The 25,149-nt window shown below is 38.7% G+C and overlaps 1 protein-coding gene across 1 annotated transcript in view; it reads left to right on the plus strand.

Annotated features, from left to right (window-relative positions):
• Nucleotides 1-25,149, plus strand: part of ANKK1 (ankyrin repeat and kinase domain containing 1) — a 474,688-nt gene that overhangs the window by 315,021 nt on the left and 134,518 nt on the right. Inside the window, exon 6 of the mRNA XM_044081064.1 lies at nt 1,358-1,485. Within this exon, the coding sequence (XP_043936999.1) occupies nt 1,358-1,485 (128 nt within the window). The remainder of the gene's footprint in view (nt 1-1,357; nt 1,486-25,149) is intronic.

A 25,149-nucleotide genomic window follows, 5' to 3' on the forward strand; every position in this document is an offset into this window, starting at 1 on the left:
GATTCCCTTGGAAGCTGTTCAACATAAGTGCTAATACTTCCACAGTAATGCATGTTATGGCCACATTTTTGGGCACTGACACATATATTTGTACATATGCGTGTAGTCCATAACTTTAACATTCTCAGTATAGAAACTGCCATCTACAACTATCTATGATTGCATGCTGAATACTGGCACAATTTTATTTATTTATTTATTTATTGAAACTTTGTTAACCAGGTGAGTGGATTGGTCTGAGGATATTTTTCAGCCACATCAGGGTACAGAGGTACAGCATAAGAGAGAAATAGTACAGTAGATCTACCACACAAAACCTATTTAATAGACAGTGGATGGAATAATATAAAAACATACTAGGGCTACATTGCAGAGCTCAGCTTATGGCTAATATGTAGAATATTATTTACCACAATTGTCATGTCTTGTATAATCATGACACATCCTATTAATATGTTTTACGCAGTCAAAACAAATATAAAACAGTAGGTATACAACTCAAATCATGGTTAGAAAATGACTGGAATATTATAAAATTCAGTTTGCAATTACAGCGACAATTAAGCAGCCCATACAATGAATGATGTTCAACAAAATTGTCATGTCAGTGCAGTTTTGATGCTGTTTAGTATCATACGTTGCACAGTTTCAAATTAGGTAATTGACAGATTACACATTTAAAAGGAATAGACAGGTAGTACACAGGAGACAGAATAGAAAGTACTATTTAATTACACTAAGTACTTTGCAGATTGCTTTATAGTAGCATATTATGAATAACTGACCACTGTTATTTACATTTATATCATGTCTTTAGAATACAGTGTATCAGACTAACTCATTTTCTTCTTGACAGACAAAAGTTTTATCTTTCTCTGCAGATCATTGCATCTTGACTGTAGAAATGAGGGATACAGTACACAGCAACATATATAGACAGGCAATAATTCTTTTCAAAGGTTCAATGACTCTGCCTTTCTCCAGGATTTATGACTGGTCCCACATGACAGCACTTCTTATAGTGAGTACAACAAAGGTAGTATCATACAGAGTGCTGTGCCAGAGGTTATTGATACTCTAAACATGCTTCTCCACAGCTGCTCATTGCATCAGCTGTGTGTGCTTCTGGCATTTGCAATTGTTTGTGATCTCATTCCAGGTATAAAGAAATAAGTTTTATATCACCTACTATACTAAATCAAGCAGTAAATTCAAACCTCGAAGTAGGCTGTTCTTAGCTGTGAATCATTACTTTCAGATGAATACTAGAATGTATTTTAGTAATTTAATTAATGTTTTAATTATATTTGTAACTTAAACATTTAATAATGGTTGATTTTATTATTTTTGTCATCAGACATCACTATAGAGACAGACATGCTGATGTCTTTGGTCAAATTTCCTATTGTGGCTCCATGCAGCAGTGACAAAGAAACACTGATAAGGAAGGCATCAAACAAATCTACCACTAGCAGTTCTAGACTCGTAAGTGAAACTCAACTAAAACTGAATCAGTGATCACTGGGAAACTATGAAAAACATAATAATTAGGAGTTCTATTTACATTGTATGGACTTTCTTTAGTTTATTTTATTCTTTCATTTCTTTATCTTCATTGTGAACATTATTGTTTATCTACAGGATAACTATTATAAGAGTTATAAGAAAAGCTTCAAAGTTATTTCGGTGCAGCTTTGCTGACTTGAATGAGGTATATATACTCTCTCAATGTATCTTCAAAACTAACTTGACATTTAGACGAGTAAAGATATTGATATCTATTTATTTATTTATATTTGTTTATCGGGGTAGTGCCCTGATCAGTAATGACCACTTTTAGGCTCAGCCCAGGTATATATCTGGACAAATGTTTCACTACATCACCGATATTGTATGTAAGACATTCTTAATAATATTCCTGTATATCTGATGCTGATTTTATGTCTTAGATCAACAGGCAGTAACATTCACATTAAGTTAGGCATAAAGGAACTGAGCTGGTAGTAAAATGAAAATAATTTCTTATGTGAAATTTAACATTCAGTGAATTATATTTCACTGAATACATACTCCCTGATCCCACCTCACCATACTTACTGGTTCTGGAATATCTTTACACTAATCAAGTGCATGGAATACTGCTGTAGTGAATGCATTTTTTCACCTTTGCATGGTGCTTCGGCTTTCCCTGTAAGTTGGAAACTGTAATTAAAATGCTTAAATAAAGGGGTTATGGGGAATTGTAGCCTCTCCCACATGGTACATTGATTGCAAAAAAAAAAAAAAATACTTTGTAATACCACCAGTTCCAGTACATGTGCTTTTCAATGATTTTGACTTGTTCATTTTGCTGTCAGTGGGTTATGTGTTGACTTTCTGGAGTGGACCTGCTTTTGCATGCAAAAGGAAATAACAGTATCACAGAAGTGAGATATTGCTACAGGTAAGGAGCTGCATTATATCCCTGCTTAAAGCAAACCATGCTTAGAAGCAGCTTTTATTTAACAGTTTGTCCTCTGAAAAGTTTAATCACTTTTGAATCCACTTATAATCCATATGACTGTGTGTGTTATTTTAACTTCAATTTGATTTTTAAAAAAGTATGAGATTCTTTTTACTTGTGCCTAAATTACTGTTTCACTGGCACTCAGCCCAATATGTAGCATCAAAGACGACTTTACTAACAGACATCACTTCTGAGCTTTTGCACTGCTCTTGGCTACCCCAATGGATGATTTAGTCTTAGAAGTAGATAAGTACTAGGCTAGCTGCCTTTGCAGGCCATTTTAAGCTTAGCAAGTTTCCTTTTTTGAGCCCAAAATAACCTATCCCATTTCAAACCAAGGCAAAAACAGAAAGACGCTGAAAACCAACTATCCACAAAATAGAAACAAACGGACCAGGAAATCCACCTAGGTATCCGACAGCCAAACTCACAATAAGGTGCAGCAAAGCAAGGTAGTAACTGGAAAAGCCACAAGCAAAATATGCAGGAAAACCTTTTATTAACGCCAACATTTCTCCACGTTTTCGTTGACCAAGCAACTTCATCAGATAACATCAGAAATCTTTCACTAGTTTATATACACTTACAAATTGTTAAATTAGTTAATTGATAACAGTTTAAAAATTTCTCTTAAAAAGATATTACAGTTAATAAGCCCCAGAATAAAATATGATACACCTAACATATCAATATCCAAATAAATCATGTTAAAAATAGTTTAAACAATTATTTTACAAACAATGTGTTTGAAGTGTATTCAAATTACATAAATATATAATTAGTTGCATACTCAAATCAAAAAGATATTTTTATTTAAAAATACACTGTTTTCTACCCAAATAAAATAAATTATTAATATTTAAACTAATACATATCCACGGACAGGTTTAAATAAATATCATAGTGCTTAACCATTACAATTGATCTGCCCTAAGTTTTAAATAAGGCATAATAGAAATGGAATCGTTCAAACCCGGAGGCTTGTTAGATTCCAACAAGATCTGCCAATACGTTTCCCTTTGTGACAGTTTTGCTTCCCAATGTCCACCCCTTGAGCATTTAGGAACTGCTTCTAAAACAAAGAACTTAAAATCAGCAGATTCACATACAATAGTGTGCCTATAAAGTGCATTGGTACTACATTGTTTCTGAATATCGTAATAATGCTCATAGATGCGTCTCCTTAGCTGCCTTTCGGTCTTGCCAATATAAAAAGATTGGCAGCATCGGCAGACAGCCAAATAGACCAAACCGGTGGAAATACAATTGTAAAAGTGGTTGGACCAAATTTTCCTGCTTCTACTTTCCAAATATACATGTTCCTGGTTAATAACATGTTTACACTGGGAACAATGTCCACAGCGAAATGTACCCTTCCTGCGATGTTCAGAAGGCCCCCGACCGTTGTGTTCCAAAATCCTCTTGATGTTGAAGCCCCTTTTGTAGGCAAATTTACAGGTTAGTTCTTTAAAGTTACTCAGGTCAGTAAAGTCCTGAAATAACTTCAATTCATTTTCAACAATGTTTCTAATTTGTCCCACATCCACACTATGTTCAGTAACAAACACTTGATTAATAGCTGATAAATGAAAGCTATTGGTAGAAACACCAGTAGGTTCAGCACATGTCTTCCCTAAAATGGGGCAAAATCTACTGTTCCTACCTAGCTGAACTTCTTCACGAACAGAATTAATCAAGGTGATAGGATATCCCCTATCTAAAAAAAGTGTACTTAACTTGTCTCCTTCCACTTGAAAAGAGTATCATCCGAGGTCAAACGAGAAGCCCTAACAAATTGCCCCTTGATTATAGATCTTTTTTGAAATTTGGGGTGAGAACTGTCATAATGTAAATAACTGTTTGAAAAAGAGGGCTTCCTGTATATACGTGAACAAAAACCCCCTCCTTGCTTAAAAAGAGTAATGTCTAAATAGTTTACATAATCGGCTGTTATATCATATGTAAACTTCAAGAATTTTGTGGTTGAGTGTAAATAAGCGACAAACTCGTCAATACAATGTTTAGGTCCTGTCCAAAAGATACAGATGTCATCCAAGAACCTAGTGTAGTGGATCCAATATTTGGAAAATTCACTACAAAATACAAACTTTTGCTCCCATACTGATAAAATAATATCAGCATAGGTGGGAGCACAATTTGCCCCCATGGAGACACCTGATATCTGCTGGAAATATTCACCACAAAAATAGATGTAGTTATTTCCCAAAACCAATTCCAATAATCCAAGGACAAGATGTACATCGTTGTTTGTAACCCCCTTACAAGCCCAAAGAGCCTCCTCCATCCATGACAAACCGATCGAATGTGGGATCACTGAAAACAGATCTACCACGTCGATGGTAACAAACTGTAAATTTGGCCTAAATAAATCATGGGTAATACCTCGTAAAAATTGCCACGAGTCCTTGAGTAAATGTTCTTGTTTACCCCACAACTGTTTCAACTTCCAATCAAGGAATTTAGAAAGATTGTGGGTTTTAGACCCCTGAGCTGCCACAATTGGTCTAAGAGGGGGGTCCTGCACGTTCTTATGGATCTTGGGAACACCAAAAATTGTGGGTACTTTGGGATGAGGATTGTCCAAGAAGGAAAAAAGGTCAATTTCAATAACTTCTTGGTCAAGGAGGTCCTTGATGGCCAAATCAATTTTGTTATATGAAATATGGACCTCATTTAAGGACGCAACAGTATATTTCGAGGTGTCATGTAACAAATTGTTCATTTTAGCCTCATATAATGTTTGATCCATAACCACTGTACCGCCACCCTTATCGGGTTCCATAATTCTAATAGAATAGTTGTTCCTCAGTTCCTCCAAAAGGGTGGCCTCAGCTTGGTTTAAATTAGAGGCATATTGAACATTACCAACTTTACGGCGTATCTGTTGTTCAATCCTGTTTTCCAGGTTACTCAACTGCGGATGTAAGGAGGGATTGTAGGTACTAGATTTTTTAAGAGTAAGACCCCGGCCCATAGTGTTAGACCCAAAAAGATGGTGTAGATTGAGTTTACGTACAAATAGTTTGACATCCAGTATGGTATTGACTAAATTACTGCCCCTGCTGGGTACAAATTTAAAACCTTTGGTAAACAAAGAAAACCACTCCTGTGAAATAACTGAATCACTATAATTGTAAATGTGATAGCCATCCAGTGTGTGCATAGAATAATCACCAATGCTTGTAACATCAATAGGACTGGAAATTACCTGACCTGTTGTTGATTCCTCCTCCACCCCCTGGGTTGCCCCCCTTCCCTCTGCCGAGGGGGTTGTGGCCCCTCGTAGGGATGGTGCGACTGCTGGTGGTGTAATTGATTGCGAAGGCATTCTGATCTCCTGGGTAAAAAATCATCACTACCCTCATCTGCAAGATGGTGGGGTGAAAGTGGAGGAAAATGTTCCTGAACATGAGATGGAGATTCATTACCAGACTGAAAATGTATGGGAGCATGTTGAAAAGGAAAGTTTCCTCTAACCTGTGGGGGACTAGGATATTGCCTACCCTCCTGATATTCCTTGATATCCCAGTTAAGTTTCTTGTATTTGCATTTCAAAACAATATCACATTGTTGATCTACCTGTTTTCTAAGATCATAATATTTTTGTTTTTCAACATCAATAGTAAATAACATATCAGAGGTAACATTTTCATTGAATTTAAAAATATCCTGCTGTAAAACCTTAATTTCAGTATCGTTTCTCTTAATAATAGCCTTGATAATACCAAATCCACATTCATCGAATATTTTAATCAATTCTAGATGAAAGTCACTGCCATTAATAACATTATTCGGGAATTTGTGTACCCGTAAGCCCTTTGGAACAATACGCTTGTTGAGACACTCGTGAAGGTATAGATTATCAAGTTCTAAAGATTTATACCTGTATAGAGCGTGTTCCAAAGAGCGCATACTGTCTGAAAATGTAGCAATCCTGTTGTTAGTGTCAGGACATTCAGCAAACTGAAATTTGGGTTTACTTTTAACCCATTCATGAAAAGTAGAAGCAGGAGGTGCCGTAGAAACAATGTCATTAGAACCAATGGAAGTAGAATTTCCCTCAGCGTTGTCTCGCAGGGCAGCTGGAGTGTTAAAAAAATTTTCAGAATCCTGGCTGCCTTGGGCTTCAGAAGGACAGCCCAGACCTTTAGAACAATCCCTCAGAGAAAGACCCATAGTCCGTGAAGTGAGAGCCTTAAGAATTTCCCGTTGTTCAACGAGAACAGATTGAATACCTTGCCCCAATGGAGTAAGCAAATTAACCAGTTGGGTAAGTTGTCCCGTGAGCTGGCAAGTGTCGGTGAGAACAAGCGGAACTCCTTCCTCCAAGACACCATTGGTGGTTTGCCCTGAGCCCGCCTCCATAACAAACCAAAGCAAAAACAGAAAGACGCTGAAAACCAACTTTAATCTTGCAGCAAGGAGACAAAAACGTGCTAATACAGAGTTTGTCTAATCAGAATCAGGAAATACCAGCATTTTTATACATTTTCTAATAAGACATTGCCTACCAAGCTGATGTAGCAGATCACAAGTTTTAACATCATTACATAGCAGTTGTTTTCATGATTTTCTGCTTGTACTATCAATTTTTGTGAGAAACTTCCTAAGAAAAACAACATGGCCCTGGCTACCACCGGTTAGATATATGCAATGTTACCATTCACGGTACTATGGCTAATTTGAGCACAAAGCAAGTATAGATTGCAGTTCATTTCTCCAACAGTTCTTTGTTTGTCTTTATCTCTTCCTTCTGCAGCTGTGCATGTTCTCATACCACGAACAGAGCTAATTGTTCAAAATCATAACATTATAGAATATAGCATTGCTCATTCATTGCTTCCTGACCTAGCAGATAATCACCTGTTTTTCAAGTACATTTCCCAAAGGCATAAACATGAATTTTGCTGTGCTAGCAGTTACTAGGTCAGAGGGCATCTTGCAAGTTTCAGAAAGCACACAGCAGTTTCAAAAAGCATATTTTAGTCTCATATAAAACTAACCTGTATATAAAATAGTGTATATAAAATAGAATGAAAAATGTGTTAACTTTTTTAGCTTCTAATTAGCATTAAGCACACACATTAATACATATTTTTCTAACAAAGACTCATTAGGTTGATGGGGTCTTAATTCCTGTGAAGGATGGTAGGGCCACCCTTGTGGAGTGACATCACAACAGCTGTGTGTCACTCCCATGAGACAAAGTCAAACGCTAGACTCAGGCTGAAGAGGTTGTGAAGTGGGTCTACCAATGCTTGCTTAGCACAATGAATTAGACAAACCAAGTATATTGTCAGGCATCCATGGAAGAGGTATTTTTAATTTTGGATAGTATCTTTATTACACATTGTTTCATGATTGTTGATGGCTTTATATCATTTGGGATAAGTGGGTCTGCTGTGACATATGCCACTTCTTTAATGACAAGCAACACAGTAAACCATTCATGGTACAAGTTCTAGGACTGGATGAGCTCAGTACAGTGAAAAACACCAAAAGAAAGCAAACTGATCATAAATTTTATCACTACGATATCCTCAGATACTTCTTTTTCCAAACAGATCAATGTTTCTTGATCTATATACTGTTTTTCACAAATCTGTTGTATTAATGAGCACAAATGTTCATTTGAAGATTGACTGTTTTTCTTGTGGAAATATTTTTCTTTTCAATAATTTCTCTCTTAATCATTTTGTATATCTTCTATCTGGAAATTCTAGGCATTTTGCATAATAGTAACAATACATAATTTCTTTCTTATCCTCTGTAGTCCACTCTATCGTCTTTATGGCTCTTCTTTGGCCTATCAGTTTTTGTGATTTTTGTGGACTGCTACTTTTTTCTACAACGGGGGGGCATCCTCCCCTGGGCCTGGTCTGGCCCCATTGTAAGAGTGTTTCTCTATTTTGAGGATTCTACACTGTCATTTTTTGCAGTCCAATATCCAAGAACGTATATTTCCAGACACTAAAATGAATGAATAAATAAATGAATGAATGAATAAATAACCAAATACATGGGCCTCTACAGAAACAAAAAGATGAAAAAAAAATGAAAATTCATACCTCACATATTGTCACTATTTCTACACCTCCTTTTTTGACAGAATCAAGAATCATTAAAAAAGTGACTCAGCATTATGAGACGGCCCATTTTATTGCAGTTTTCACCTTTTCCCAATCTGGTGGAACTTGGAGTTAGTTTTATAAAGTAATGGAGTTGGTGGGGGGGCCTCCATGAAACCAACTTCAAGAAGCCAGGGAAAGAGGTAAAACAGCAGTTGAAAGAGGATAAAGTTTCATTATGTTGTGTCAAAATTTTAATGCTTACTTCTCTCTCTCTCTCTATATATATATATATATATATATATATAGTCATTCATTTGATTGAAAACTCAGAATATTGAAACTCAAAGTGTTAAAAACTCAGAATACTATAAAGGAGAATTTGCCCTTTCCCCACTGTTTTTCAGCCCCAGAGTTGTTATATATTATAACAGGGAGTGTGGGAGTGCAGGTGTCTTGCCCCCTGCATTAAAAAGATTTCAATATTCTCAGGTTTTGATAATATGATATATAATACACACACACACAGACACACACACACATACACACACACACACACACACACACACACACACACACACACACACACACACACACACACACACACACACACACACACATACATATATTCATACTCGTGTGAATGTGTGTGTGCATGTGTGTGTCTGCGTATATTTTGTAAATTTGAACTTTATATGGCTGAGGCCAAATGTTTGGCTTTCTAAAAACTCGAAGCATTTCTATGGAGATCATGGTACACCAGGGATCAGGGAATTTACCCTTTTCTCCACTGTTGTGTGATCTTGGAGTTGATATATATATATATATATATATATATATATATATATATATATATATATATATATGATTAACAGGGTGTGTGTGGGAGGGGGGGTAGAGGGGCTTGCCCCCCTTTAAAAAATGTAAATTTTTGTTGTTTTGTTTACATTTTCAGAAGGTCAATCATGTGATGTTGACCATATGAAGATCAAGTTTCTGAAAACATCTGTTTAATTGATGGCATGTTGCTGACATATGCAGATGGACGATATGTATTGTGGACCACAGAGTTTGAATTAGCAGTGGAGTATAGGGGGTGCAGGAGGCTTGCCTCCTTGCAAAAAAAAGTATGTTTTTTTTTTCTTTTAGTAAAACTAAAAGAAAAGTATAGCCAAGCTAGAATTTCCAGTGTGCGACTCATCAAACTTCTTGTATTGGAGGCACATGGGATATATGCAGATGACCCTTAAGAACATCATGTGTTTCAACTATATGGCAATTTTGAATGCCCATGACTTGCTTTTTAATGGACAAATTCAAGCCAATAAAGCCAAAGCTCATTAGCTGAGAAAGGCATATTTCAGCTTTGTTACAGCCTCATCAGTACACCATAAGTGAAATACTTGACTAAACATTAGAAATAAAGAGCTGTTATACCCAAAATATGTCCATTAACATTAGGGTGTCTGCAAAATATCCCAACTAACAAACTAAAACAATAAGTAAAGAGAGCACAAAGAAAAAATAGTCAATAAAACTAAAGAAAATTCTAGCCAAGCTAGAATTTCCACTGTGTGATTCCTCAAACCTCTTGTATTAGAGGCACGTGGGATTTATGCAAATGACCCTGAAGAAGATCAGATGTCTAGGTTGATCTACTTATCCTTTTCATCCCTGAACAAGGCTCAGAAAGTAGTTGAAGAATACAAGTACATTTGTAGACATGATTACTAATGGATTTATGAAGGAATGTAGCTGCCTTATGAGCTGTAGCTGATTTGTGAAATGGAATGCGGGAAGTAGTGTGTCTGTAGTGTAGGCTAGGAAGTTAGAGGACAGGAGAGGAAATTGGGTCATGAGGAATAGAAGTAGTATGGTAATTAAAAAGAAATTATATAGGTGGGTGGAATGGAAGTAGGATGCAAAGTGAAGCAAAGACATGCTATGGTTGGCTGAGTGGAGTGTGGTTAGTTCCTTTGGTGACCAAACAGGAAATAACTGTCAAACTTTACTGAATAGAGAGTGTTAAGGAATCTTTAGTGAATATTTACTGCCATTTACATCAGTATATTAGGCTCTCTTGGTTCTCTACGAGCCCTATAGTTATTTGAACAGGGGGAAACTATACAAAATACTGTGGTAAAATACCTCTAACATATGCAACTACTGCTGAGTATGACAACATTATAACCACCAACAGAATGCAAAGGTATTTCTAGAAATCTAGTGTAACCTAATGCCAAGACTATTAGACTGAGAGTATTCTTAGTGAGTTCACTATAGCAGATTAAAGCAGAATGGTAGTGTTTTCATGTATGCATTCAGTTTTAGGGAAAGACAGTTCAATAGAAAGGAAAAGATAATCTTGCTGGCTAAGCATGAGATGTAGAAATAACAGCTTTCAAGGAAAGCTACAGAATGTTCCTTTCTAAAGGGAAAGATATGTGTACTTGCAATTGCACTTGTAGGATTGGACTACAGTGGGGAAAAGGGCATATACCTTTTACTTTAAACTGTCAGTGTTGTGAGTTTCAATCAAATGAGTTTTCAGTCTTTTGAACTGTCAGTGTTTTGGTCTCAGTCAAATTAATTTAAGTCAAATGAAATTTAGGTCATATGAAGTAGACCCACATATATATATATATATATATATATATATATATATATATATATATATATATCAGCATTGTTATTGTTATCCAGCATTCCAAAATTTCTACAGACTGCTATTGTTTATCAGCATTGCTGCTGAAGACAATGTTTGGGTATTGTTAACATCTAAAAAAAATCACTAACTGAACTACAGTGTTTGCACACTTTATTGTGAAAGTACAAAAAGACTTGGCCCGTAAAGGAAAGACTGGCACCTTTCAGCACAAGTTTGGGTAATTAACAGATAAAACTTTAATTCTTGTTTTATTTCAGTTGTTTCTATTTAATGAAATAAAAGTTATAATCTTAAAAGGGAAAATTAAATTTTAATTGTCATTCATTTTTTAATCTGTGGAGGTTAAAAATCGGCAAAAAAGAATTAAAAAGCTGAAATAAATTTCTTGGTTTTCCGGGGGCCCCCTTTTTTCCCAAAATCTCCCGTCAATCCCGATTTTTGCCGTTTTATAATTTCGGGCCCCAGGAAAAAATTTTTAAAAAATTATAAAAAATAAATAAATAAAAAAAAATAACTTTAGTTTTTCAATGATTTTTTAATTTATATTTTCCTTATTTACCTTTTTTTTAAAAACCCCTTTTTTTTTTACTCAAGGGATGGACATTGGGAAGCAAAATTGTCACATAGGGAAACGTATTGGCAGATCTTGTTGGAATCTAACAAGCCTCCGGGTTTGAACGATTCCATTTCTATTATGCCTTATTTAAAACTTAGGGCAGATCAATTGTAATGGTTAAGCACTATGATATTTATTTAAACCTGTCCGTGGATATGTATTAGTTTAAATATTAATAATTTATTTTATTTGGGAAGAAAACAGTGTATTTTTAAATAAAAAAATCTTTTTGATTTGAGTATGCAACTAATTATATATTTATGTAATTTGAATACACTTCAAACACATTGTTTGTAAAATAATTGTTTAAACTATTTTTAACATGATTTATTTGGATATTGATATGTTAGGTGTATCATATTGTATTCTGGGGCTTATTAACTGTGATATCTTTTTAAGAGAAATTTTTAAACTGTTATCAATTAACTAATTTAACAATTTGTAAGTGTATATAAACTAGTGAAAGATTTCTGATGTTATCTGATGAAGTTGCTTGGTCAACGAAAACGTGGAGAAATTTTGGCGTTAATAAAAGGTTTTCCTGCATATTTTGCTTGTGGCGTTTCCAGTTACTACCTTGCTTTGCTGCACCTTATTGTGAGTTTGGCTGTCGGATACCTAGGTGGATTTCCTGGTCCGTTTGTTTCTATTTTGTGGATAGTTAACCTATCCCATTTGATTATAGATTGGCCTTACCCATCCCATGGTTGATAATCATATATTACCTCTAATTACAATAACTGGGAAAATAACACAGATAATATGAGGGGACTCATGCATGGGATAACATATAATGTTAAGTTGTCTATCTCACCTTCATTCTTGCTGGATGGGTTCGGAGCCGATCCTCGGCTCCGACTCGGCAATCTACTAAAGCTCGAGAGCTATTTACTGGCTCGAAGCCCTCCCTATATCCCATAATGCTAGGCGTCAGATCCCCAGATCTTGTTTGCCGCTTCAGCTATGAGGTTGCGATTTACTTGGCTCCAGGTCGTATTAATCTTTTTATATATATATATATATATATATATATATATATATATATATATATATATATATATTAAAAGTTAACTTTAGTTTTTTCTCAATGACCTTTTCTTATATTTATAACTTTCCGGTTAGTTTACTCTCTGTTTACTCCCTAATATTCCCTCTTAGAAACTCGTTTTAGTTAGAGAGTTTCTTCCATTCCCCCCCTTTTTTTTCTCAGTGGCTAATCTCCCCTCCGTTTCCTTGTGTTATAGGGTAGTGTTAGCTCATTTACTTTATTACAGTTGCAGACTTGTGTGTGTGTGTATATATATATATATATATATATATATATATATATATATATATATATATATTTATATATAGTTAACTGTGTAATTGTTTAATTTTGTTAGCTTAACTAGTGCATGTGTGTGTTGTTCTGTGTGTTTAAGCACTAGTGAATTTTTTCTTTGGTATCCATCATGTCTAAGGATACCAAAGTCTCAGGTTTTAAGAAGTGTGACTTGTGCTGTTAGAAGATGTCTCTGACAGACGGTCACACTTCTTGCGTTTATTGCTTGGGCCCCCTACACCTGCAGGACTCCTGCTCAGTCTGTCATGCCTTCAGTCCAAGAGTCCTGCAGGAGCATAGGAACAAGCTCATCTTGAGAGGCTTACTTAAACCAAAAGGATCCCCAACCAAGCCTTCGTCGGGTAAATCCTCTAAGCCCACCAAGCCATCAGCTCCCAGTTTGGAGCCGTCGCCTGGTGGAGCACGTGCCTCCTCATCGGCTCAGGCTGGAGCCGACACCTCTAGACCTCAGTCAGCTCCAACTTTACTGTCGGAATCGTCTTCGAGCCGAAAATGCTCTAGGTCCCCTTCCCTAGAATCGGTTTGCTTGGCTCCGAGGTCACCATTACTCCAATCTGAGAAAAGCCATAGGTCCCACTCATCTCGGCCTTCCAGGCTATCTGATCATAACCTAGAGAGGGTGGTCAGCAGACTCCTTAAGTCACAGACCCTGGCCAAAATTTTAACCAGCCCATCTCAACAGACTGTGGCTGTCCCGGTATCTACAGCAGTTCCTCCTCCGACTCCCTCCTTGTGTTCGGAGCTGGAGCTGGTTGGGGCTCGAATCTTGGTGACATCAGAACTGACACCACACCTTTCGGCTCCTTCATCGGCTCCAATCTCTTCCTTGGTTCCATCCTTGGAGAGATCTGGGTGCCAAGACTCCCTCGTTGGCTCTGAGGGGGCGAGTGGCATCGGACCCTTGTCCAACCCTGTTCTCCCTCATGGAGCATTGGCACAGGTGAGCTCGGCCACAACATCGGCCTCAGAACCGTCCCTCTCGGTGCTGACAGGGGTTCTCGTCTCCTCGGAGAGGGGACCTTCTGCTCTGCCTGACAGGGGCACCTTCGAGGTCATGAGGAGTATGCTGACTCCTGAGTCGGCCCCTCGATCAGCCCCTTCGGCTCCTCCCCCCATGGTGCCTGCATCGGTCTCTGTCCACCCTCCTGACCCCAAGCGTGGAGAGCAAATGCTCCAGGTCACCCCATTGGGCATATCTTCCTCTTCCGAGGCCTCCCCCAATACTTCAGAGGAGCCCCCCAGAAGAGAAAATGTAAGAGGAAACATGTCGACTCCCCCGAGTCAGTCACATCTGATACCGACTTGGAGGATTCAGAAGGGTCCCCAAGATCCCCCTCTGAGGATGTCTCCTTTTCAGACATCCTAGAAATCCTTAAACAGAGGGGGAACTGGACTGCCCTTAACCTTTTGGAGGACGAGTCGGTCTACCTGGACGCATTTGGTTCTCGCCCTTCCACCTCCTGGGTGTCTCTGCCTTTCGACCCACTAATGGAAGTGGTGGCTCGAAAGGCGTGGTCAGCCCCAGACACAGGGGAATCAACTCCCCGTAGGCCCACAAAATTAATTACAGCCCCACCCAACAAGCAATTTTTGACAAAAGGTGTCCCTGTTGATGCCATGGTGGTTGCAGCAGCCACAAAGAAAGAGTTTGCTGACCCTTCTGTGCCTGTCCATCCACCTAATAAAGAATCTATGACAATAGACAGGTACGGGAAATGGGTGTTTTCCTCAGCGACCTTCTCTATGCGGTCGATGAATTATCTGTGCCATTTCACCCATCTCCAAAGGGATCTTCTTAAGGAACTGGGTGATACCCTTCAGGATCCATCAGCTGCGGGGGCTCAAGACAAGATAAACTCCCAGCTGGTGACCCTTAATTTTATCGTCAACTCCTCCATGCAGCTCATTTCGTATACAGCTGATGGGGCGAGTAGGGCCGCAGGTACAGGCGTGGCTTTGAGAAGAGATGCCTGGATGTGGTTATGCAACTTTGCTGACCCCTTTAAAGCATCCTTCACCAATACCCCCTTTGATGATTCTGCTCTGTTTGGACCACAGGTGAAAGATACCCTTACCAGGTGTGAGCAGGAAGACAAGACTCTCTCTGCCGTGGGAGTCTGTTTTTCCATTCCCTCTAGACCATACCCCAAGGGTCAGAAGAGTGGAAAAATGTGGTTTCGGAAACCCCTTGGAGTTGTGCCTGACACACGTGGTGAGTTTCCCGCCAGGGGCAGGGGAGAGAACAATAATAGACACCGCCCAGGGGGCAGAGGGGGCCCGCAGAATCAGGGTAGCAGAGAATCATTCTCTGACAAATCCTTTCAGCACCCCTGAGGGGCTGCCCGACTGTCCACCTTCAGAGGCAGTCGGGGGAAGATTGTCACTGTACCCAGAAGCCTGGCAACTCTTCACACAAGACAAATGGGTACGGTCTATCATATCCGAGGGTTACAAGATTCCCTTTGTCCACACCCAGGTACAAACAACCAAGTCCCTTCCAGATGTTCCACCCAGTCTAAGGGAACAGGCAGTACTAGAAATTTAAAAACTGCTAGACAAACTGGCCATCCAGCCAGTCCCAGCAGACCAGCAAGGCTCCAGAATCTACTCCAAGTTCTTTTTGGTGCCAAAAAAGACAGGGGACTGGAGACCCATTTTGGATCTTAGCAGGCTAAACAAGTCTGTTCAAAGAACAAAGTTCCGGATGGTCATGCTCCAGTCCATTCTACCCTTTTTGGGTCAGGACAATTGGATGTGCTCCATAGATCTTCAGGATGCGTACTACCATATCAAAATGAACAGGCACTCCAGAAGGTTTCTCCGCTTCCAGCTGAGAGCCAGTCACTATCAATTCAGGGCCCTGCTCTTTGGTCTCACCACAGCCCCCAGGGTGTTCACCAAATGCATGGCAGTGGTTAGATGGCAAGGATTCCAGGTGTTTCCATATCTCGACGACTGGCTCCTCACTGCTCCCACCAGGCATCAACTACTGCGATCCAGGGATTATAACATCCAAACTTGCACCGAGCTATGTATATCAATAAATTTTGAAAAGTCTGCATTGTCACCTTCTCAGTCTATTATCTTTATAGGTGCAATCTTAAATTCAAAAAATCTGTCTGCAAGGCTTTCTCTCGACAGAGTTTCAGAAATCCACCGACATGTGCAAGTCTTACTACAGTGCAACAGGATTCAGGCCAGAGTTGTACTATAGACCTTGGGCCTCATGGCAGCAGCAATCATACTAGTTCCCCTGGCTTGCTTTCACATGTGGCTTCTTCAGTGGATGCTTTTTACTCAATGGTCCTTTCAACAGCTTCCAATGTCTCACAAGATAATAATCACTCAATCATGCAAAGACCACCTAGCTTGGTGGATGGTCTCCCCTCTGATACTCCAGGGCAGACCGTGTGTTCTTCCTCCGCCTGTTGCCACAGTGACCATGGATGCCTCCCTGATCAGGTGGGGGGGGGGGGCATTTTCAGGGAAGGACTGTTCGAGGCACCTGGCAACCTCTAGAGTACCATCTGCACATAAATTTCTTGGAGATGAAAGCAGTGCTTTTGGCATTGCAAGCTCTTCAGGACTCTCTACCCAACGGGGCTATTGCAATTCAGACAGACGGTATGTCTGTAGTGTGGTACATCAACAAGCAGGGCGGAACCAAGTCCTATCCCTTATGTCGAGAAGCACTCAGACTCTGGCAGTGGGCGATCTCCTCTCAACGGTTTCTGATAGCAACGCACATCCCTGGGAGGTCCAACGTCATAGCGGACAGGCTAAGCAGAGCTATTCTCATGCCTTACGAGTGGTCTCTCAATCAATCAGTAGCGGACAAAATCTTCCGCAGATGGGGTCAACCTTGCTGCGACCTTTTTGCAACCCCTCTCAACAGCAAGTGCAATGACTTCTTCACTCTCTTCCCCCTTCCCGGCCACTCCCCCAGAGAAGCTCTAGTTCACGATTGGCCCTGGGGTCTTCTGTACGCTTTCCACCTTTTCCCTAATTCCCAAGCTAATTCAGAAGGCAACCACTTTGGGATCCAGGATGATCCTCATTGCCCCTTACTGGCCTCGACAAATTTGTTTCCCGTTCCTGCATCACCACCTGCTGGAGCAGCCGTGGAATCTGGACCCAGTGCCAGACCTCTTGGTCCATCAGTCGGGCGGGCTGCACCAGTCCCTTCAGTCTCTCAACCTTACAGCTTGGTTGCTCCACTTCCAACTTTAGCCAGGCTTCCGCTAATTTCTCAGCCGGTGCATGAAATCATCCTTTCTTCGCACAAATCAGCCACCAGGAAGACTTATGCTAGTAAGTTGAAACATTTCTCCTTCTGGGCAGAGGCTAGGAATATTGACCCTTTTACAGCCCCTGTCCATCATGTTTTAGATTTTTTAGCAGAGCTCTTTCAAACTGGTTCCTCCTCTGCCATCATTAGGGTCTAATTAGCTGCTATAGCAAATTTCCATGCTAGCCTGTCAGAAACCAGCATCATGTCCCACAAACTTTGCAAGGCCTTTCTCAAAGGAACTTTGTTACTTAGGCCCCCGGTCAGGGATCCCCCACCTCCGTGGGACTTGAACTTGATATTGACTTCCTTGATTCCCCCCTCCCCTTTGAACCAGCAGCTTCCTGTTCCTTAAAATTGCTCTCCTGGAAGACTCCCTTTTTGGTAGCCATCACATCAGCTAGGAGAGTTTCGGCACTTCAAACCCTCTGTATTCGTCCTCCTTATCTTGTGTTTCATAAGGACAGAGTTTCACTTAGGCCTAATCCTTCATTTTTACCCAAGATACTTTCTGAAACAAATCTGAATCAGTCTATTGATCTGCCCGTATTTTTTCCTAACTATTCGGACAAAGCTGAACAAAATTTGCACTGCTTGGATGTTCACAGGCAATTATGTTTCTACTTGGACAGGACAAAGCAAATAAGAAAATTAGACCAACTTTTCCTGTCCTCTGCTGAGGGCAAACAAGGATGGCCAGTTTCCAAAGTAACCTTATCCAGGTGGTTGTCCTCTATTATTACCTTGATTTATCAACTCAGACATAAACAACTCCCTGCTAAACCTAAAGGTCATTCCACCAGAGCATTGGCTACATTGGTAGCCTTTCAAGCAAGACTACCAATGGAATCTATTTGTGCCGCAGCCACTTGGGCCACTCCTCATACATTCATTTCGCATTATAAGTTGGATGTGGCCTCTAGGAATAGAGCTGAGTTTTGTTCCACTGTGCTCAAGAGTCTGTTCCGATGAGCCACCCAGGACTAAGGTGCTAGGGACGTGTCCCATCCTGCAAGAATGAAGGCGAGATAGACAACTTAACATTAAGAAGTCATGTACCTACCATAACGTTCCATGTTAGTTGTCTTCTTCTCGCCTTCTTTCTTGCATCCCACCCTCCACCCCCCTAGCCTGGACAGACTGAGAAGAGTCCCCTTTTGGGGCCTTCTTTCTCTGGACAACTCTGATGTACATTGTGTCCTCCTCTGTCTTTGTACTATAGTTTTCCTTGTGGTTGGACATGTGTCCTTGAATCTTTCCTTGGTGTTAGCTCTGCCAAACGAGATCTGGAGATCTGACGCCTAGCATTGTGGGATATAGGGAGGGCCTCGAGCCAGTAAATAGCTCTCAAGCTTTAGTAGATTGCCGAGTCAGAGCCGAGGATCAGCTCCGAACCCATCCAGCAAGAAAGAAGGCGAGAAGAAGACAACTAACATGGAACGTTATGGTAGGTACATAACTTCTTATTATATTGGGTCCATGTCAGATCCACAAAAACTCACATTACCGATGACCGGATCACCGAGACGAGATCACTGACACCACACATCCTTGACAATGGTGAGTAGTGCGGAATGGGATGTATTCCCATTTCCGCAATGTGGTGCGATCTCAGAGTTGGTATATTTAGTAGTGGGGTGGGGGGGGGGGGCACAGAAGTTGTATACACATTTCTTTTTATTTTTTAACTGTATTACAGAAATGAGAATAGATTCTGTTCCGTAATACATATACTTACCTTTGTCAGGGATGTGTTGTGTCAGCAATCTTGTCTCATTGATCAGGTCATCGGTAATGTGGGTTTTCATGGATCTGACAAGGATCCATTATATTATATTATATTATATTATATTATATTATATTATATTATATTATATCTAGATATCTTGATGATATCTCCACCAAGATCAGATTATAATTATGGAGATATTGTTTTGCCTACATTTCTGATTCTTATCTATCCAGAGATTGAAATCATCCAGAATAAGCACATTTTTGATGGTTTCACACATGTTTGATGAAGAAGTCCAATAACTCTGGCAGAATTTTGTAACTAGCCACTGGTAGACAGAAAATCAACAAAAATTTGCTTAATTATTTCACACCTAAGACATGCTCAGAATATTCACTAATTCCTTGTGACACGACAGGACCAGCTTTAATCATTGATTTATAATAGATAATAGCCTTGCCCCTCTCTGATTGTTCCTAGTACAATGTATCACTGAGGACCTACTCAGAAATGCATATGATGGCTGGAATTTTTTCCACCATATGTCTGCAATGAAAGTCATGTCAGTTTTATCAAAACGGCTAACAGTTATGGCTGTTTTGCTGCAGACTTATCTAGCATAATATAGGTTTGCCCAAGTGTGAATCCAGTTTGCTGGACAATTTTGACAGCTCTAATAATATGTTAAATAAACTCCATGAGTAAGTTTATGAAATGGGGGGGTCTCTAAGCCCGCCTAGATTTATCCACATGGTGCCTCATTCTACCTGTCATCAGGGTAGAAAAGGATTAAACAATTCCATCATCTTATATAACACCTGAGGGATGTATATTATTCCCTTTATATGGACGTTGGTCTAGCTGTATAATTTTTTGGAGGTACACTGAGAAGGTTTTGGGTCACTGTGGGGCCCAAATGGTTATACAGAAATCAGGAGGAGACCTTAGGACAGATTGACATATGCCATGACTAATACTGTCCATCAGGCAGTAAGGAACCCAAAAAGTAGCACACATTTAGGAAGCAAATGCAAAGTTTGAGTGAGTTAAACAGAAAAATAAAATGACAGCAAGGTCATCAGATCTTAAAAGAAACAGTAACAAACTAATAAAAATGAAAACAATGGAATTAGATCTTAAAAGAAACAGTAACAAACTACAGTCTAAGCACATTCTTACACTTTATCATTTTATACAACAAGATGGGGCATCACACTTTGCTTATAAAAAGTGAAGAATAGTTAACAGAATTTAAGTTTACCCAAGATATTTCAGTCAAGAAGATATCTAAATAAAGTTGGATTTTATCTAATATTGATAGACTGAGATGAAAGGAAACCAAACCATGGCAGAATGAGTGAAATACTATAATTATACTAAGAGAAAGAAAAGAATGAAGAGTTTATCCAGAAATAAACTAAATACAGTTAGATAAAACATGGTTGATCAATTCAGTAATTTCAGACTTAAAAAATAAAATTTAGCATCGCATAGCCTTACAGTGACAGACGCCAGATGGAATTAAAGCAGAATGTGTAGCACTTCCTAATGATCATATCCTTGTAAAATGTATTGCAAATTAAATAAAAGGGAATATTCCTCAACTCTGGAAGTTAAAATATTCAGGACAATTAGAGCAGTAGTTCCAGAACTAGAAATTAATGTAGCAGAAAACTGTATCCACAAACAGTCAGCAAAGAATTAGGCTAGCTGTAATTCCCAATGAACACTAGTTGACAAAACCTGTCTGAAAAGGTGTACTGAGACCAATAAATCTGTACTCTGCATCACACAACAAAGGCAGATTCAGTCAGAAGATGGTTAAAGAAAATAACTAGACTGTATAACCTGCCTTTTTACATATTTAGTCTGCAAGCTGTTCTCCACTTTCTCCCTTCTGCCTCACTCTCTCTCAATCTCTCTCTTGCCCTCTTGAATTGCTCCATGGAATTCCACCCCCTTACCCACTACAGTGGCCCAGTCCTTACATCAATAACTTTCTCTGTTGCTGGTACAGGAAATGAATGTCTCTACATTCTGTGGCTGTCTCACCCTGCCTTTCTGGTTTAGAATAATCTCTCCACGTCTCCCAAACATAGTATTGCTGCAGCTTTGTTAGTATCTGATTATACTTCTTACACCAATATAACACTTCCTCCATTTATCTTTTCTCTAGAATCTTCAGATTCCTTGTAGCAGCCTGAAATTCCCTTCTTTGTATAGCCACAGAAATGCACATAGTGAAGCCTGATGTGGGTTTGCTAGGGTAACAGTGGGGACACAACTTTGTTTCTGCAATCTCTCCATTTGAGACTATATCCCAGAATTCTGTTTACTGCTGCAATGGCTTTCTCAATCTGTTCCTCTTTGCTGATCAAGGTGTGATATCCACCCACAAATTCCTTTCCTCATTTGTCACAATTATTTCCACTCCTTCACCCCAGCTGATACTTCACTCTATGGTTATGTTGGTCTAAGCATTATACCTTGTACATTTATACACTGAAACTCAGCTACATATTTCTGGTGGCTTGGTGATATTTCACAGTTTCTCCTTTTTTGTCTTCAGAAAAGAGGTTGATCTTATTCTGTTTTTCATCAATATGCCTGAAGCAAACCCAATGAAGGGTATTGGACTAAGGATGGATACTCCAGTGCTCTACTAATAGCTTTCCTTATTCTCAATGTAGTGCCTATCAGCAGAATAAAGTGAAGAAACATACTAAAATTGCCTTTAGCAGGAAAACTCCCAACTGTAAACCTTGTTATGTAAAGGGTTATTGCCATATTAGTATTGAAGAGCCTACAGTTGGAGTCTGGATAAAGCAGGACCAAATAACACCTAGTGCTTTCAATTCATCTTCCACAGCCTATGGAGAGTAAAGACTAATTTGAAGGGTTTATTGGAATTAACTGTGTCTCACTTAGTTTAGATATGAAGCATTTTAACTAAAATATATAATAATAACATTGATGACATTGTCAAATTATCAAAACACAGCAACATCTGCCATAAACCAAACTTCACCTTCATGCCTCAATTTAGGGGCTCTGACTCACACCCAAAAACAACTCATGAACTGAGAAGGAAGTGAGAAGGTATAAACTTAACATAAAACTCACCTTTCCTACTTCACCCACTATACAATACAGAAAAGCATCTACAAAACACCACAATTATATTAAAATGTAAAACAAATATATATTCTCACTGTGATATATTTTTGTGTGCCAATAAAAGGGAACATAATAAAGTGCACTGCTCTTCTAGTGGAATCCAATTATAAAAATGTTTCATCTGAGCCACATAAATAACAAGATATGATTTTTTTACTTAAATCATTATGTTTAGATCTTTAAGTCCAGGGTATCCATTAAATCCCATATTTTTTATTTCAAAGAGGTAATTCATAAATGCCATTAAAATTTAGTAAACTATATCTAGTGAGTTCAAGTTTGTGTCCTAATATTGTGGGACACTAATCAGCTGAATGTTGTTTCCTCCTAGTTCAGTCTTACAGTTTATTTTCTAGAGAATTCATATTTTTTCTTGTTTAAGATGTAAACTTCATTTGGGCATGTTTTACCCTAAAAGCCAAGAAGTCAGTTTATTTTCAAAGCCTTGTGGTTGCTTTGTCTTTCACCCTCCTCCATTTATTTATTTTTTGGCTTAGGTCTCTCACTTCAAGGTGATATAGGCAAGTCATATAAGGGGTTAACTAATAAACATTCATCCTATTTAAAAGCAGACAGTGCACCATACTGTTAATGTTTCAGAGAAGGGGTAGGTACTATGTGGTGTGTAATCTATGCTATAAGCTGGATCAAGGGGGTACTTACCAAATACTGTAATGTTGGACCTTTAGGCATTGCTTGAGTCCATTTTAAGCACAGCCACTGCTGACAAGTGTAAGCTTCACCTGGAGTGCATGTATGTTATGGAGGGGGCTTGACTATGACTTCCAGCTTACAATCATCTGCATACTTTGTTAATTAAAGATCCTCATTTGATAAGTGGAGATTTGAGAAGTAGATCCCAAACAGTGGAACTTCCATCACAGATCTCTGTGGAACTTCACCGCTCACCTTCATGCATTTAGAGGACTCACGCCCTACTCTTATTCTCACTAAGTGGGCCCTGTTTCTAAGCCAGGTGGCTATCCACCTAACCACATATGGATCAGTTTAGGGCTGTTCTTTCAACTTGTTTATTATATTTGTATGTGATATGATATCAAATGCCTTGGCAAGGTCAAGGTACACTGTGTAGATAGCCTGAATAACCCTTTGAAAGAAGTTCACATGATTCATTAGACAGGATCTATGCTTAACAAACCAAACTGCTCAGGGTTAAGTCTGATAAGATTTTTAATATCATTGTTAATTAGATCAGTTAAGACATATTCCATGACTTTGCATATAAGACTGTCAAAGGAAAAATATACTTTAAAAATTATCAATACACGGTAGGTTCAGGTTAAGGCACTTTAATCTTGCAGCAAGGAGACAAAAACGTGCTAATACAGAGTTTGTCTAATCAGAATCAGGAAATACCAGCATTTTTATACATTTTCTAATAAGACATTGCCTACCAAGCTGATGTAGCAGATCACAAGTTTTAACATCATTACATAGCAGTTGTTTTCATGATTTTCTGCTTGTACTATCAATTTTTGTGAGAAACTTCCTAAGAAAAACAACGTGGCCTTGGCTACCACCGGTTAGATATATGCAATGTTACCATTCACGGTACTATGGCTAATTTGAGCACAAAGCAAGTATAGATTACAGTTCATTTCTCCAACAGTTCTTTGTATGTCTTTATCTCTTCCTTCTGCAGCTGTGCATGTTCTCATACCACGAACAGAGCTAATTGTTCAAAATCATAACATTATAGAATATAGCATTGCTCATTCATTGCTTCCTGACTTAGCAGATAATCACCTGTTTTTCAAGTACATTTCCCAAAGGCATAAACATGAATTTTGCTGTGCTAGCAGTTACTAGGTCAGAGGGCATCTTGCAAGTTTCAGAAAGCACACAGCAGTTTCAAAAAGCATCTTTTAGTCTCATATAAAACTAACCTGTATATAAAATAGTGTATATAAAATAGAATGAAAAACGTGTTAACTTTTTTAGCTTCTAATTAGCATTAAGCACACACATTAATACATATTTTTCTAACAAAGACTCATTAGGTTGATGGGGTCTTAATTCCTGTGAAGGATGGTAGGGCCACCCTTGTGGAGTGACATCACAACAGCTGTGTGTCACTCCCATGAGACAAAGTCAAACGCTAGACTCAGGCTAAAGAGGTTGTGAAGTGGGTCTACCAATGCTTGCTTAGCACAATGAATTAGACAAACCAAGTATATTGTCAGGCATCCATGGAAGAGATATTTTTAATTTTGGATAGTATCTTTATTACACATTGTTTCATGATTGTTGATGGCTTTATATCATTTGGGATAAGTGGGTCTGCTGTGACATATGCCACTTCTTTAATGACAAGCAACACAGTAAACCATTCATGGTACAAGTTCTAGGACTGGATGAGCTCAGTACAGTGAAAAACACCAAAAGAAAGCAAACTGATCATAAATTTTATCACTACGATATCCAAGAACGTATATTTCCAGACACTAAAATGAATGAATAAATAAATGAATGAATGAATGAATGAATAAATAACCAAATACATGGGCCTCTACAGAAACAAAAAGATGAAAAAAAATGAAAATTCATACCTCACATATTGTCACTATTTCTACACCTCCTTTTTTAACAGAATCAAGAATCATAAGGGGTGCACATTAAAAAAGCGACTCAGCATTATGAGACGGCCCATTTTATTGCAGTTTTCACCTTTTCCCAATCTGGTGGAACTTTGAGTTAGTTTTATAAA

Source organism: Protopterus annectens, chromosome 8.part0, assembly GCF_019279795.1.
Source record: "Protopterus annectens isolate FY-2018-M chromosome 8.part0, PAN1.0, whole genome shotgun sequence".
Taxonomy (NCBI): Eukaryota; Metazoa; Chordata; order Ceratodontiformes; family Protopteridae; genus Protopterus; species Protopterus annectens.